The sequence below is a fragment of the Cynocephalus volans genome, chromosome 13 (genome assembly GCF_027409185.1).
Source record: "Cynocephalus volans isolate mCynVol1 chromosome 13, mCynVol1.pri, whole genome shotgun sequence".
NCBI classification, from domain to species: domain Eukaryota; kingdom Metazoa; phylum Chordata; class Mammalia; order Dermoptera; family Cynocephalidae; genus Cynocephalus; species Cynocephalus volans.
The window spans coordinates 78,698,979-78,715,294 of record NC_084472.1 but is presented as its reverse complement, the minus strand read 5'-3'; the positions used below and the strand labels follow the sequence as shown (position 1 = coordinate 78,715,294).

Sequence of the window (16,316 nt, the reverse complement as noted above, 5' to 3'; positions counted from 1 at the left end):
CGGACATGATTTCTTGATGCCAAAAAGCAGTAGTCACACAACAAACCAACAAAATTCCTGTGTCATGGAGCTTGCTCTCTAGTGGGGGAGACAGATGAGAAATACAATAAATAAACATGATACATAGCTTGTTAGATAGTGATGGATGCTAAGGAGAAAAATAAAGGAGGAAAGGGAGATGGGGAGTATATAAGCATATACATGCATGTGTGTGTGGATTGTTGAAATTTTACATAGGATGACTGGGGAAGGACTTACTGAGAAGACAATTTTTTGGGTAAAGACCTAGAGGAAGTGAGTAGGGGTGAATAGAATGAGATGAGACTGGAGGGGATGCAAAAGGTGTCAGATCACTTAGAGTCTTGTAGATAAGGACTTTGATTTTCACTCAGAGAAAGATAGTAGCCATTGAAAGTTTTGAATGGAGGAGTGGCCTGATATCCCATTTTAAGTGGACTGTGTTGAGAATAAACTGAAAGGGGAAAGAGCAGAAGCAGGGAGATGAGTTAGGAGACCAGTGCAACAATCCGGCTGAATTCATCAGAGAAATGAGTAGCAGTTTATAGGCTGTTTATGGTATGTAATATATCCTTTACAAGCTGAGTGCTGACTGCCAGAGCCAAGAATTGCCTAAGCACTTCATTGTTTACCCAGAATCAGGCTGGCACAGAGAAGCAGGTGGAAAATCATTCCAAGTACAAGTGCATAAAACGGCGAGTTGCCCTGCTCCTTGGCACAGATCTCCCATAAAGGATTCTTGTGTTTACATTACTGGAGGCTTGTGGTTCCTTCCTACAACTGCTTTAGAAGAACCACAGAGTCTGCATTCCCCTTTTCGCTTTCTTCCTAAAACAGCAACTCACCTATTACATTTATTTAGGAGTTTCGCCTGATCTAACAATTAAAGTTTACAGAATATTAAAAAGCCCTCTCATATACTGAATTGGTTCCTGGAACAGAAAAAAGACATTAGTAAAAAAACTGGTGGAACAGGTAATGTAGTAAACATAAAACCTTAGAAGAAGCTAGGTAAAGAGTATATACAAACTTTATATACTATCTTTGCAATGTTTTTGTAAATTTAATATTATTCCAAAATAAAAAGTTTACTAAACAAAAATCTCTCTGAAAGGGAAAAGAAATCATGCAAGTTTGAAAATTTTGAAAGTTTTTTTTTTTAGAGATTACGTTGGCGACAGATATATTCTTCATTTTTAGTAATTTTTTATCCACTATTAAGAAATAGATTGTTATTTTCCAATATATGGTTAGGAAATAGTCTCTCTTTTTTCATAATTTCATTTAGATGCAGCTGCATTTGAAATCCTTCACTGTCCTCCTGCATTAAATGCACGTTTCACTTATACTCCCAGGGGCTGAGGAAACAGACACTTTTCAAAACTGTTTACCAGTCCAAACCCTTGTCTCTGGTTGGTTTCCTTTCTTTTTGTCTTCCTCCAATGTTTTATGTCTTCATTCTGTCTGTGCATCACATCTTCACTGAACAAATGTGACTGGCCCTTGAACTACACCCCATTTTCTTCCTTCTTAAGCCTAAATATGATCTATACTTGTTTATTGTGTGGGGAAAGGAAATTGCCATCTTCTTAACAACAACAACAACACCAAAAAACCCAACTTGGATCTTCTCTATGTCTAATTATTTAAACCAGGAATGATGAATGCTCATGTCCCAGGGATCAGGTGAGGCATGTGAAGGCCTCAGGCAATCCAGAGCAGTAGATAAAAACACACTAGCATAACCTCCCAGGTCTAAGATAGTTCTTGTGATTATTTCCGAGAGCTTGTATCTTTTCTAGAACTTCAATGGAAACTTCGAATCTGTTTCCAGACAAGGCACTTTATAAATACAAATTGTAGTTTAGTCAGGTAATGTGGAAAAATGTGACCAGTCGTAGTTTGAAGTCATAACCAGGTATGAACAAAAATTTATATTTCCACACAAGGAGGAGAAGAGATCGATGAGATTTTAACCTGGCAGTGAACCCCACAATGATACTGTGGGGTCTTCAAGTGCATTTCTTAGCTACTAGACAGGAGTGCATTTAAGTCAACATAGAAAGATGGCAAACAGGACCTTAACCAAAAACCTTTTGGAAGAAACTCAACACTTATTGGGGTAACAAATTCCTATATCTTCCAACGCATTAGGCTAAGAAAGTCTTTCTAGTGTTTACTTTAAATTTCCACTGCTGTAAATTAAGCCCATGGTAGATAGCTAAAACTAATACAAGCAGACTATTATTACTAATATTCCAGGGAAGTTTTAATGAAATGTTTGAGATGCAAAGGATGAAACTGAATTGCTAGCTGACTTAAGCAGACAACGTCAGGATGACACACACATACAAAATCATGGGAGAGGAAGCATGTGGTGACGGCCTCTCTCTCCTTCATGCCTGAGTATCCCAGGTCAAGGCTGAGAACGACATCTTCTTGGACCTCCTTAGCAAAACATACAACACACCTTTGACTTGCAGAGCACACTTTCTACAGGGTGCTGGGACAGCTCACCTGAGAACACTGGTCTCTCCTACTATTCCCTGGGGAAACCTATTTTTCAGAGCTCTGCAGTCAGACATTAAATAGGCAATGAAATCTTCTCTCACACACTGCAAAACCAACGACCATGATGAAAAATCTCCTCCACAAGGCATGACAGTCAATTCTTGGCTTCTGAAAAGCCAAGAAAATTGGGGTGGTGCTAGCATCCAGCCCAGCCTGCACTTGCCCCTGATATCCTCTCCTAAAAGCAGGTTAAATTGCTCGGATAAATGTACCCTATTCAATTTTAGTTCTTGCTTTAGCATAATCTTTTCTACAGGGAAAAGGCTATAGTAACAGTATTGAATGGAACTAAACCTAGTGCAATAGTTCTTTTTATGCCAAGAGACAGATATTTTAAATTTGGGACCTGGGACTATTCAGCTCTTTCCATTTTAGATCATGAAGTGAAATCAAATAGAAGCATTCAGAGGTGGAAAGGTTAGTACTTACTTAAGGAACTGATGTGGCTCCCACATGTACCACAGTTCTGTGTATTATGCAAATTAACTTCTCATGATTCTGCATAGCACACCCTGGTTAAGAAAATAGCCAAGCCCCTCCATAGCACTGTCCTTGCATATACAAATAAAGGCTGCACATGGACATTAGGTCACACTTATTTACACAGTAGCATGACAGATATTTTCATTCTCTACAAGCTCCTCTGGTAATTTCACTAATCCTAAATAAAAATATTTTCCTGGTGTATTAAAAACATCCCTTTAGGGAGTCAACATCAGCCAGTATTTCTGGGCTGGGCTGTCAAGGCTGAAGACAGAGTCTTCACCCCTAGTAATTTCTAAAAAGAGGTTGGACATTCATTTATCTGAGATGACTTAAATTAATCTTGCTTGGCTGCAAGGGAAAAGAGTGAAGGTTTTAGCAGTCCCTCCCACCACCTGAAGCTATGAGAGGTGGATATACTCTCATAGGTAAGAGGGTTTCATGCAACCTCTCCTCACCTCCCCCCAGGCAGCAGGTGGGGGCTCCACTGGAGGGTAGTACTTAGGCACATCCCAGGCCACTGCAGCCATGAACCATTTGAAGTCCTTGCACTTGAGCTGCTTGCGCAACTCCTTCTGGGCGGAGATGTCCCCTGTGGAGAGGTGCCTGTATTCGGGCCGTCGCTGGTAAATGTACTCGGCAAATTCATCCATCCAGGTCTCAGCAACCCGCTTCAGGTTCTGTGCGGCAGAAAAAAAATGTCATTTATTGGCTGATGTGCTCAAAGGGTGGTTTTAGTTGCACCACAAATTGAGAAAAGAAAAGTAAAAGAAATCAGGCAACCTCAAGCAGCTCTGGTTGGTGGCTTATTAACAATGAGTTTTCCTAACTGCAAGGAGTGTGATATGATTAGCCTACGGCTTCCCACACATTTCTGCTTCTGGCATGGGGTTTAGTTGCCAGTTTGCTAATTAATTTATCAGAGTCAGTAAAGATTCAGCTCACAATTATATCAACTTTCTCATCCTTCCTGTTATTTCATGATTATATATTTTTTATTTTTTACACAGAACTATAAAGTAGTTGAAACGGGAGAGAATGAAGTTCCTCTTAGGCAGCAAATTGCTGAAAGAATTTCAAGAAACAGGGATCTTGGAAGGAATGAAGACAAACAAGCTGTTTTTTTTTTCCTAACTATGCAGAGATAACCCGGTATTACGAAATTCAAGACCTTGTGTTCTGATACTTTACGTGTGCAACATGAATGCCAGTGAGAATTTAGTAATCTATTGCATGATGGTCAAAGTAGGGCTAAGAGAACCAACCACCAAGTGGCTGGTCTTGTCTACAGATGTTTCCCTGCGGGGAAGGAAGTGAAAGGTAAATGGCAGGGAAGTAAGCACATTCCTTAGGGGTAGGAGAGCATGTGGTTTCAGGGTAGGAAGCTCAGCCCTTCTGTCAGTTTTGGGATTGAGAAAGTTACTTTTATCCATGCTAGGTCTCAGATTCCTCACCTGAAACTAGCAGCAATAATGTGTACCTGCATCAAGGGGGTGGTTGTAGGATTAAGTAAGGTAACACATATAGTGCTTAGAGTAGGACCTAGCACACACTAGGTACTATGAATAGTAGAGCTATTGTTAGTAGTAGAAAGAGTGTGGGATTGGAAATTGGAGAGCCTGGGTGCTGGTCTCGGCCACGCATGAACTGAACTGTTCCTGTGGCATTTGAGAAGGGCGTTAGCTGGAATGAGATGCTCTCTGCCTCCCTTTAGGCTCTGTGGTGCTAAGTGGTAGAGAGAAAAACTGCATTTGCCTAGAAGATACCAGTTTTGATGCCTCCAGCTTGCAGCACATTTTCATAGGCTGGTGTCCCATAGACTCTGGTACTTCTTTTTCCTATTCAAGGCCATTATCTTAGGTGCCTGGCTGGTGTGAGCATTGACCCACTCCAGTTTCTCATTCGCACTTTGAAGATAAAGTGAGCACAATGGCTGGGATCTTTAAAAGGGTCCAGATGTAAGTGACTAAAATAAGAGCTAGTGGTATTTGGGAAAATTGTTTTGCCTTTAAGTTTTCTATGAAACCCTAATTCGGGCCTTGAAGCATACCTAGAGGTCTGCTGGATTTGGAGGTGCAGTCGTTGATATCTTATTCCTAAGGTGACTGTACCCTTCCATTGTTCTGTCCCACCACCTCCAGCTTCAGTGTCTCCCAATGGGCCTCTCCTCTGTCTGACTTCTTGGTTACTTTTGGTCAATGGTGGTACGAAGTAGGGCTCAGTTAATATGGCAAGAAGCAGAAAAGAGACAGAGCTGCAAAGACTGTAGTGACTTTTTGGTTGCTTCTGTGTTCCTTCCTTTCTGAGACACCTGGTGCATAGATGGGAGGGTAGGGAAGTGACATGGAGAATGTGACAATTGTCCCCTGAGAGGCTATAATTTGCCATAGCTGTGCTGCCTGACGCCCCATCAGCAATGCCTGGCCCATAGTGCTTTCTACTCCTCTGACTCCAGTGTACCTTCTTGACCCATGATCAGAGTCAACATTGTCTTGTAATTTCCTAGCCCTTGCCACCAATTCTGAATTGCCTGATGCATGGGGGGACAGGAAAAGAAAGAGATGACGTCTTGAGGCTCCTGCTCTGTGATGGCACGAGGTACTCCATACACGCATATGATCTCAGTGTGAGACTTTGATATCATCTTGCCATTTGCATTTCATTTTGACGTATGTTCTATATTCAAATAATTGCATTCTGTTTTCATTTGTCCTCAGAAAATTTTTATGAGGATTAGCAAAAAGATTCAAAGACAGAATGGAAAAAATTAGTTGATAATATTAAGACTTTCTTTATATCCAAATTTGATTTTAGTCTGTAGTTCCAACCTTTTTTTTCCTAAGCTGCAATTATTAAATAAAGTGGAAATATTTATTTTCACCTACTTTATGCCTCTCTAGTTAGTGAAAATGAATAAAGTCAGGGGAATAGCAAAAACCAGAGGCAAAGAGGTATATGACCCAGGAATAGTGAGAAAGTGACTTTATTATGAGGAAACACCTTAAAAATTCTGATAGCTTGCAAGAAAGATTTATCATTAAGGAATTGACTTGCATAAATAAGCACTTTTTGACTATAAGCACTATGAAGTTAGGGATAGATCTTTTTTTTTTCCATTAAAAATGTCCAGCACCTTATGTGGTTCCAAGCACATCTGGGCATGCTAATTGTTGAATTAATAAAAGACCATACTATAAAATGAATGTGAACAAATTCATAGTTTGCATATGTATCTATTGATAAAAGCAGTGATATAGGAACAATTTTTAAAAAGTGTTGTTGCTGCAGCTCTGTTCGGGGGGTGGATGCCCACGCGGCTCCCGCCTGCACCACCAGGCCACTCACTGCCCCGGTGCTGCCTCCATTTTCCCAGGTGCGGGCAGCTCCGCCCTGCTCGGCCATCACTGAGCCCATTTGCTTGGCCTGGCGTGGGGCTTTCCGGACCCTGCGGGCTGGCCTCCTCTCCCACTCCCTCCGCGGTCCTCTGGCGGGGCTGGGGGTGTGGGGCGTCCCGACCAGTGTTGGGAGGGCTAGGAAGTACGGGCGGGCCGACTGTCACTCCACCACACCCTGGACTCCGGCCCCGGTAAACTTCCTGTTACTGGGAGGCAGATACCATCTCTGCGACCACCAGTTTGGAAAAAAGCCTAACGAATTTCTGGTTGGGAATAGTGTGGTAGGAGAGTTCCCAGGTCTGCTTGAACCTGCCGGAGAGCAGGCTGCAGGTGGGCACTAGACTCGGTTTATACCGGGGGGATACAAAGGTGAACAAGACCCGAGAAAGATCTACACAGTGCTACAAAGGCACCCAGAGAGACCGGTCGTCTGTGCCTAGCAGAAACCTGGTAGACTTCCTGGGCGAGGTGGTGCTGAGCAGGGTCTTGAAGGCCCAGCTGATAGACGAGGGGTGCAGAAGACACACCCCAGCCCAGCACAGTGTGCACAGAGGGGGGAGACGTGCGGCCAGGGAGGCGGAGACTCGACAGAAACCACACACCCGGTGGGGTCGCCACTGCACGATCTAACAGCCTGGGCCAGAGCACACGGAACGGGGAGAAGTCCTGTACAGAAAGTGAAAGCTCAACAGAGATCACACACCCTGTGGTACGTGATCCACCAGCCCAGCAGAGTACAAGCTGACCAGAAAGGTGGCTCCCCGGAGAAACCCAAGACCCGAGGCAACCACACACACAAGACACTAGAGGCCAACTGAGCAGTCACGGTGGGAGCCATACCAAATTGGCAACCACAGCAACATCCTAGTTAGTCATTAGTCTCAAACCGGTGGACTGTGAAACCCCCTGCCACAATGAATAAACACCAAAAAAAAGACACCAGAAATACAAAAAATCAAGAAAGTACACCACCAAAAGTTAATAAATCTCATACTCTAGATCCTATAGAACAAGAAGCCCTTGAAATAACTGACAAGGAATTTCGAGTGATAATTCTAAGGAAACTGAATGAGATACAAGAAAACTCAGCTAGACATCATGATGAAATGAGGAAAAGTATACAGGATCTGAAAGAGGAAATATACAAGGAAATCAATGTCCTGAAAAAAAATGTAGCAGAACTTGCTGAACTGAAGAAGTTATTCAGCGAAATAAAAAACACAACGGAGAGCTTAACCAGCAGGCTTGTCGAAGTTGAAGAGAGAACCTCTGAACTTGAAGATGGGCTGTTTGAAATAACACAAGCAGACAAAAAGAAAGAAAAAAGAATCAAGGACATGGAAGAAAATCTGAGAGAGATATCAGACTACCTCAAGCGCTCAAATATCCGAGTCATGGGTATTCCAGAAGGGGAGGAAAATGGAGATTCCATTGAAAACATATTCAACAAAATAGTGGCAGAAAACTTCCCAGGTATAGGAAAAATCACAGATCTTCAGATCCAGGAAGCTCAACGATCTCCAAACGTATTCAACCCAAAAAGGCCTTCTCCAAGACATGTCATAGTCAAATTGGCAAAACTCAGAGACAAAGAGAGAATCTTAAAAGCTGCAAGAGAGAAGCGTCAAATCACCTATAAGGGAGCCCCAATCAGGTTAACATCAGACTTTTCATCACAAACCCTAAAAGCTAGAAAGGAATGGGATGATATTTTCAAAATACTAAAAGACAAAGATTGCCAGCCAAGAATACTCTACCCTGCAAGGCTATCCTTCCGAAATGAGGGGCAAATAGTATATTTCTCAGACAAACAAAAACTGCGGGAGTTCACTACCACACGACCACCCTTACAAGAAATACTCAAGGGAGTACTGGGTTTGGTTCCTGACAAATAACTACCACTGCCATAAAAACCTAAGAAAAATCTAAACCCGCTAATACAATAAAAATGGCATTCATGAAGAGAAAACAAGCTAACAAAAACACTATCTACAACCTAAGGAACCAACAAACAAAGAAACCAAACAGTAAATCAGAAAGCAAGGAACAAAAGACACCTAAGACAACCAAACAACCAATAAAATGCTAGGAATAAATCAACACCTTTCAATAACAACTCTTAATGTTAAAGGCTTAAATTCCCCAATTAAAAGACACAGACTGGCTGACTGGATCAAAAAGCAGGACCCAACTATATGCTCCCTACAAGAGACCCACCTCACCCATAAAGATTCACACAGACTAAGAGTGAAAGGATGGAAAAAGATTTACCATGCAAACAGAAAAGAAAAACGAGCTGGAGTGGCTATTCTTATATCTGACAAAATAGACTTTAAACTAAAAACCATAAAAAGAGACAATGAGGGACACTACTTAATGATAAAAGGACTGATCCATCAAGAAGACATAACAATCATAAATATGTACGCACCCAATGTTGGAGCAGCCAGATTTATAAAACAAACTCTATTAGACCTAAAGAAGGAAATAGACACTAATACCATAATAGCAGGGGACCTGAACACTCCACTGTCAATATTAGACAGATCATCTAGGCAAAGAATCAGTAGAGAAACACAAGATCTAAACAAGACTCTAGACCAATTGGAATTGGCAGATATCTACAGAACATTCCACCCAACAACCTCAGAATATTCATTCTTCTCAGCAGCACATGAATCATTCTCCAGGATAGATCACATATTAGGTCACAAATCAAGTCTCAATAAATTCAAAAAAATTGCAATTATCCCATGTATCTTCTCAGACCACAATGGATTAAAACTAGAAATTAATAACAAACAAAACTCTGGAAACTATACAAACAGTTGGAAATTAAACAGCATTCTACTTAATGACATATGGGTCCAAGAAGAAATCAAGCAGGAAATCAAAAAGTTTATTGAAACTAATGAAAACAATGATACATCATACCAAAACCTGTGGGATACTGCAAAAGCAGTATTGAGGGGAAAATTTATTGCATTAAATGCTCACTTCAGAAGAATAGAAAGATGGCAAGTGAACAACCTAACACTTCACCTTAAAGAACTAGAAAAACAAGAACAATCCAATCCTAAAGTTAGCAGACGGAAAGAAATCATTAAGATCAGAGCAGAACTGAATGAAATTGAAAACCAAAAAACAATTCAAAAGATCAACGAATCAAAAAGTTGGTTTTTTGAAAAGATAAATAAAATTGACAAACCATTAGCATGGCTAACAAAAAAAAGAAGAGAGAAGACTCAAATAACAAAAATTAGAAATGAAAAAGGCGATATTACAACTGATTCATCTGAAATACAAGGAATCATTCGAGACTACTATAAAAAACTATACGCCAACAAATTTGAAAATCTGGAGGAAATGGATAAATTTCTGGACACACACAAACTCCCAAAACTGAACCATGAAGACGTAGAAAATTTGAACAGACCAATAACAATAAAGGAGATTGAAGCTGTTATCAGAAGGCTCCCAACAAAGAAAAGCCCAGGACCAGATGGATTCACAGCAGAATTTTACCAAACATTCAAAGAGGAATTGACACCGATTCTTTACAAACTATTCCAAAAGATTGAAATGGACGCAAATCTCCCAAACTCATTCTATGAAGCAAACATCATCCTGATACCAAAACCAGGTAAAGATATAACCAAAAAAGAAAACTACAGGCCGATATCCTTGATGAATATAGATGCAAAAATCCTCACTAAAATACTAACAAACAGAATACAGCAACACATACGAAAAATTATTCATCACGATCAAGTGGGATTCATCCCAGGGATGCAAGGTTGGTTCAACATACGCAAATCAATAAATGTGATACACCATATTAATAAACTCAAACACAAGGACCATATGATCATCTCTATAGATGCTGAAAAAGCATTTGATAAAGTTCAGCACTCATTCATGACAAAGACCCTCTATAAGTTAGGTATAGAGGGAAAGTATCTCAACATAATTAAAGCCATATATGACAAACCCACAGCCAATATCATCCTGAATGGGGAAAAGCTGAAAGCTTTTCCTTTAAGAACAGGCACTAGACAAGGATGCCCACTCTCACCACTCCTATTCAACATAGTGTTGGAAGTACTAGCCAGAGCAATCAGAGAAGAGAAGGAAATAAAGGGCATCCAGATTGGAAAAGATGAAATCAAACTGTCCCTGTTTGCAGATGACATGATCCTATATATCGAACAGCCTAAAACCTCTACAAAAAAACTGTTGGAATTGATAAATGATTTCAGCACAGTAGCAGGATACAAAATCAACACACAAAAATCAGTAGTATTTCTTTTCTCCAATAGTGAACATGCAGAACGAGAAATCAAGAAAGCCTGCCCATTTACAATAGCCACCAAAAAAATAAAATACTTAGGAATTGAGTTAACCAAGGAGGTAAAAAATCTCTATAATGAGAACTACAAACCACTGCTGAGAGAAATTAGAGAGGATACAAGAAGATGGAAAGATATTCCATGCTCCTGGATTGGAAGAATCAACATAGTGAAAATGTCCATACTACCCAAAGTGATATACAAATTCAATGCAATCCCCATCAAAATTCCAAAGACATTTTTCTCAGAAATGGAAAAAACTATTCAGACATTTATATGGAACAATAAAAGACCACGAATAGCCAAAGCAATGCTCAGCAAAAAAAATAAAGCTGGAGGCATAACACTACCTGACTTTAAGCTATACTACAAAGCTATAATAACCAAAACAGTATGGTACTGGCATAAAAACAGACACACTGACCAATGGAATAGAATAGAGAATCCAGAAATCAACCCACACACTTACTGCCAGCTGATCTTTGACAAAGGCACCAAGCCTATTCACTGGGGAAGGGACTGCCTCTTCAGCAAGTGGTGCTGGGATAACTGGATATCGATATGCAGGAGAATGAAACTAGAGCCATACCTCTCACCGTATACTAAAATCAACTCAAAATGGATTAAGGATTTAAATATACACCCTGAGACAATAAAACTTCTTAAAGAAAACATAGGAGAAACACTTCAGGAAATAGGACTGGGCACAGACTTCATGAATACGACCCCAAAAGCACGGGCAACCAAAGGAAAAATAAACAAATGGGATTATATCAAACTAAAAAAGCTTCTGCACAGCAAAAGAAACAATTAAAAGAGTTAAAAGACAACCAACAGAGTGGGAGAAAATATTTGCAAAATATACATCTGACAAAGGATTAATATCCAGAATATATAAGGAACTCAAACAACTTTACAAGAAGAAAACAAGCAACCCAATTAAAAAATGGGCAAAAGAGCTAAGTAGGCATTTCTCTAAGGAAGATATACAAATGGCCAACAGACATATGAAAAAATGCTCAACATCACTCAGCATCCGGGAAATGCAAATCAAAACCACATTGAGATACCATCTAACCCCAGTTAGGATGGCTAAAATCCAAAAGACTATGAACGATAAATGCTGGCGAGGCTGCGGAGAAAAAGGAACTCTCATACATTGTTGGTGGGACTGCAAAATGGTGCAGCCTCTATGGAAAATGGTATGGAGGTTCCTTAAACAATTGCAGATAGATCTACCATACGACCCAGCCATCCCACTGTTGGGAATATACCCAGAGGAATGGAAATCATCAAGTCGAAGGTATACCTGTTCCCCAATGTTCATCGCAGCACTCTTTACAATAGCCAAGAGTTGGAACCAGCCCAAATGCCCATCATCAGATGAGTGGATACGGAAAATGTGGTACATCTACACAATGGAATACTACTCAGCTATAAAAACGAATGAAATACTGCCATTTGCAACAACATGGATGGACCTTGAGAGAATTATATTAAGTGAAACAAGTCAGGCACAGAAAGAGAAATACCGCATGTTCTCACTTATTGGAGGGAGCTAAAAATTAATATATAAATTCACACACACATATACACACACACACACACACACAAACCGGGGGGGGGGGGAGAAGATATAACAACCACAATTATTTGAAGTTGATACAACAAGCAAACAGAAAGGACATTGTTGGGGGGGAGGGGGGGAGGGAGAAGGGAGGGAGGTTTTGGTGATGGGGAGCAATAATCAGCTACAATGTATATCGACAAAATAAAATTAAAAATAAAATTTAAAAAAAAGAAAGTGTCGTTGCTGAAGGGTAGATTTTTGTTGCTTTGAGTTTTTGAAAAAGAAATGGGAATTAAAGCAAAAACTCAAAGAGGAACTAATTCAGGTGCATTCAATTGGAAATGGCTCAAAGGGTCATGATAAACGTTAACCAGATTCAGCAATATTAATAAGTAGAAGGGGTGGGACACAGTACATTGATGAACTGTCAACAATGTTAGGGAAGCTTTAGTAAAGTTAAATAGGAGACTAGCCAGGTAGCTCTGCATTACCGTGTCCCTGTCAAATTGAAAGACACTAAGTTGCAGGTTAGGTTTGCTGATTTCTCAAACACTCCAAAGAAAGCAGCAAGCTCATGGATATATTCCAGGAATAATGTCAAATTATCGACTTGTTTTTTGTAGTTTTCCAGAAGACATTAAAAGAGAAACAGCATAATAACTTCAAAGACTGCAATAGCTAGTTTCCCTCTAGCTATGAGTGCTTTATAAACATTTAAACATGAATGAAACATCCAGACCATTCTCTAATGTCCCTGATGATTTATTAGACATCTTTGATTATAGATGCTTTGTTCTCTGTATTGAATTTCCTATCAGGGGGAAGCTTTTAAAAGTGTCAATTATTATAGTCAAAGAACAGCCCTCACTCAAAACTGCCCAGGTGGCTGGCCAAATAAAATCATTTTGAGGTCCTTATTATGGAAATAACAATACACAGTCTTAATTTGTCACTAATTATGAGTCAATACTTAGTTTTTGGGAAAACATTGGAACCACAGCTGAGAAATATTGCAAACAGTTGCAAGAAGAGTTTTGTTGGTCTTTCACAGATGGTAGAATAAATTCACCTATTCCAGGAAATAGTATGATCATATACATGTTTGAGTTCATTGGGGTATTTATATAGGAGCACATATACACACATTCAAATACATGGAGGTAATGGGGTAGGAGCGAAGCAGTATTCCTCATTTAAACATTCATAGCTGTGTAAACCTGTGAAGAATCATGAAACTGAGATATTCCAATAGCATCTCTTGCCAGAGATGGTAAAAGAGAAAAATAAACAAATCTGAGTTTCCTGTCTCTCTGGGATTGAATGAACATTGGCAAAGGGGCTAAAATGTCCAAAAGATAGCTATCAAGAAGAAAGAACGAGTAAATATAGACACCAGGAGATCTATATGTGTAATCATTTACTCCTGAACTATCAGAAGTTACATCTATAGAGGCTGTCATATACCCAAAGCCAGGTGTTAGCTGGGATTCCTGTTTTTTTGAGATTTAAATAAAAGTGCTTTAATCTCCAATCACAAGTCCCTGTCTTCAAGATTTCTGTGGATTTTTTTTTGGGGGGGGGGGTATGTTCAGACATCCACACTTCACTACAGTTTTCTGTTTGGGCCTCTTTCTTTCCTACTTGCGTCTTGTCCTGGCCTTGCTCTCTACCTGCTGTCCCACAGAGACATGAATGGGGTACACAGGTGTGAACTCATTCCTCAAACACCTCTCCAGTAGATGAACTGGGCATCAACTTTTACTAAAGATTTTCGGGCAGTGGCACAGACTTAGATGACAGAACAGCACAGAGGATGATGTAAGGTGGAGTATTTGACCACTCAGATTCTTTCAAATCCTTTGGCTGCTGTAGGGAATTTTTCCCTGGCCAAAATTTCCTCCTTCTGTCTCTTGGCTTCCTGCCATGATCCTCTTCAAAATTCCCCTCTCTGCCTCCTTTGTAGGGCTGTCCCAGAACATCACAATTTCTTCCCCCATTTTATGTGGAGCAATCCAGCTTTCTCATTGCCCATCCCTGCTCATCTAGGCGGACTCTGAGGGCTACCTTTCCATAACCAAAATGGCACTGACAGGTGTTTTGCTAAACAAGATAAGTCCCCTAAAAAAAATTAAAGAGCTCACTCTGGAGTTATACTCCACTCCCAATTTTTTGTTACATAAGGGTTGCCCACTATTTAAGACATTCCATGGCAGGCCCCTAACGGTCTTCTTTAATTTTATTCTGCTACGTGAAACCTCTGCTTATGTGAACTGTTCTATTCAATGCCTCTGAAAAAATGCAGCTGCTCCCTCTGCCTCTGCCTGCCTGCCTCAGCACCCTCTCCTATTTTTCTGATCCCAACCACTCTTTCTTTATTCCTCCCAATTAAAATACGTGGTACATAATTAAATTTGAGTTTCAGATAAACAACAAATTCTTTGTAAATATAAGTAATACTTTTATCGTTAATATTACATGGGATATACTTATGCTAAAGGATAATGTGTTGTTTATTCAAAATTCAAGTTTAGCTGGGCATCCTGTATTTTTATTTGCTAAATCTGGCAGTCCTATTCCTAATATACTTAATTATGAGCTCCATAAATGTTTTTTTTAATTCATTAAGTGACTGTATATGCAGAATCTGGCATATCTTGATGCTATTGCCAATACATAGTTAATGTTTTGCTTCTGTGGGAATTATTCCAGAGAAGTTTCAAGCAGTTCTCTGCAGAGAAGCCTGCCGTAACACACAGTTGATATAATATACCCATACAATCCCACGGCTTTTTGGTTTCTAACAGGTGGGATCCTGCTGGCCCTCTGTCTGTGAAGCAGGCAGGGCGGCAGTCCCTGAACTTAAGGAAACGGCAGTGCTAATTGGCAGCTGGAGGCAAGGGCTCAGCATGGCTAGAATAGACTGGTTAGGGCTTAATGCTAACCACAGTCTGCAAATAAGGAGGTGAAGGCTTTCTGTCTCTGCACATCTGAACTTAGTTTCATCTAGGCCCCTAGTGTGGACAAGGGAGACTGGAGGAGAGAACACAAACCTGTTCATGCTGGATCCAAGAGGTTTTCACCTGCTGGGGATGTTCCCAGCAAGGAAATCATATAACAGTTTGAGGAAGATAGCTTCTTGAGCTGAGGAATAAATTTAATTTTTGTTGTAGAAAGCAAATCAAGGATTTTTCCAGTTTTAAAGGCTGCAGACCTTCACACTTCTTAAATGATAAATGAAATAAAAACTGTTATTCTGACTACCTTCTATGTACAAGACATTGATAGCATTCACTATCTTCATGTCACCCTTCTGTGGTTCCTTGTGTATCACTTCTTCCCCTATTTAACCCATACCAGTACTAATCTCTCCTTTCTCTGTGTTGCCAAATAGCTATTAACACACTTAACACATTTAGCCTTACATTAGAGGTCTTTAGAATTCAAGTCTTGTTTTTCTTTGCACTATCAAACACTAAATCTGTCCTTAATTCTAATACTCATCAGATCCTTGAATTGATATTTTACCAGGAACATTAAATCACATTTCTAGCTCAGTTCATAGGAACAAATTTGTAGCTCTGACTGATCACTTTATTGTGCAGCTTGAGGAAAATAGATAGTTCCATTTATCCCGCTGGTTCACAAAACTGCATAAATCTATCCACTAATTATTATTATTTTTTTGCCAGCAACATTTTAGACCCTACTGTTTGATTATCCTAAAAATATAATTCTTGTTCAATTTCTTGGCATATTATCTGACAATTGATTGTTTCTCTGGCTGCAAGGCTGTCCCGCACACTTGTATTATGTGGGCCGTCTCACTTCAGGAGCATGCTTCTATTTCTTGGTGCAGAGTGTGATTATTACAGGTGCACCGACGTGACCCCAATCCGCATGTTGTTCTTGTGTTGATATTAAGCTATTTTA

General features: G+C 40.0%; 1 protein-coding gene across 1 annotated transcript in view; it reads right to left on the bottom strand.

Annotated features, from left to right (window-relative positions):
• Positions 1-16,316, bottom strand: part of GALNTL6 (polypeptide N-acetylgalactosaminyltransferase like 6) — a 1,082,002-nt gene that overhangs the window by 54,556 nt on the left and 1,011,130 nt on the right. The window contains exon 9 of the mRNA XM_063077473.1: positions 3,531-3,752. Within this exon, the coding sequence (XP_062933543.1) occupies positions 3,531-3,752 (222 nt within the window). The remainder of the gene's footprint in view (positions 1-3,530; positions 3,753-16,316) is intronic.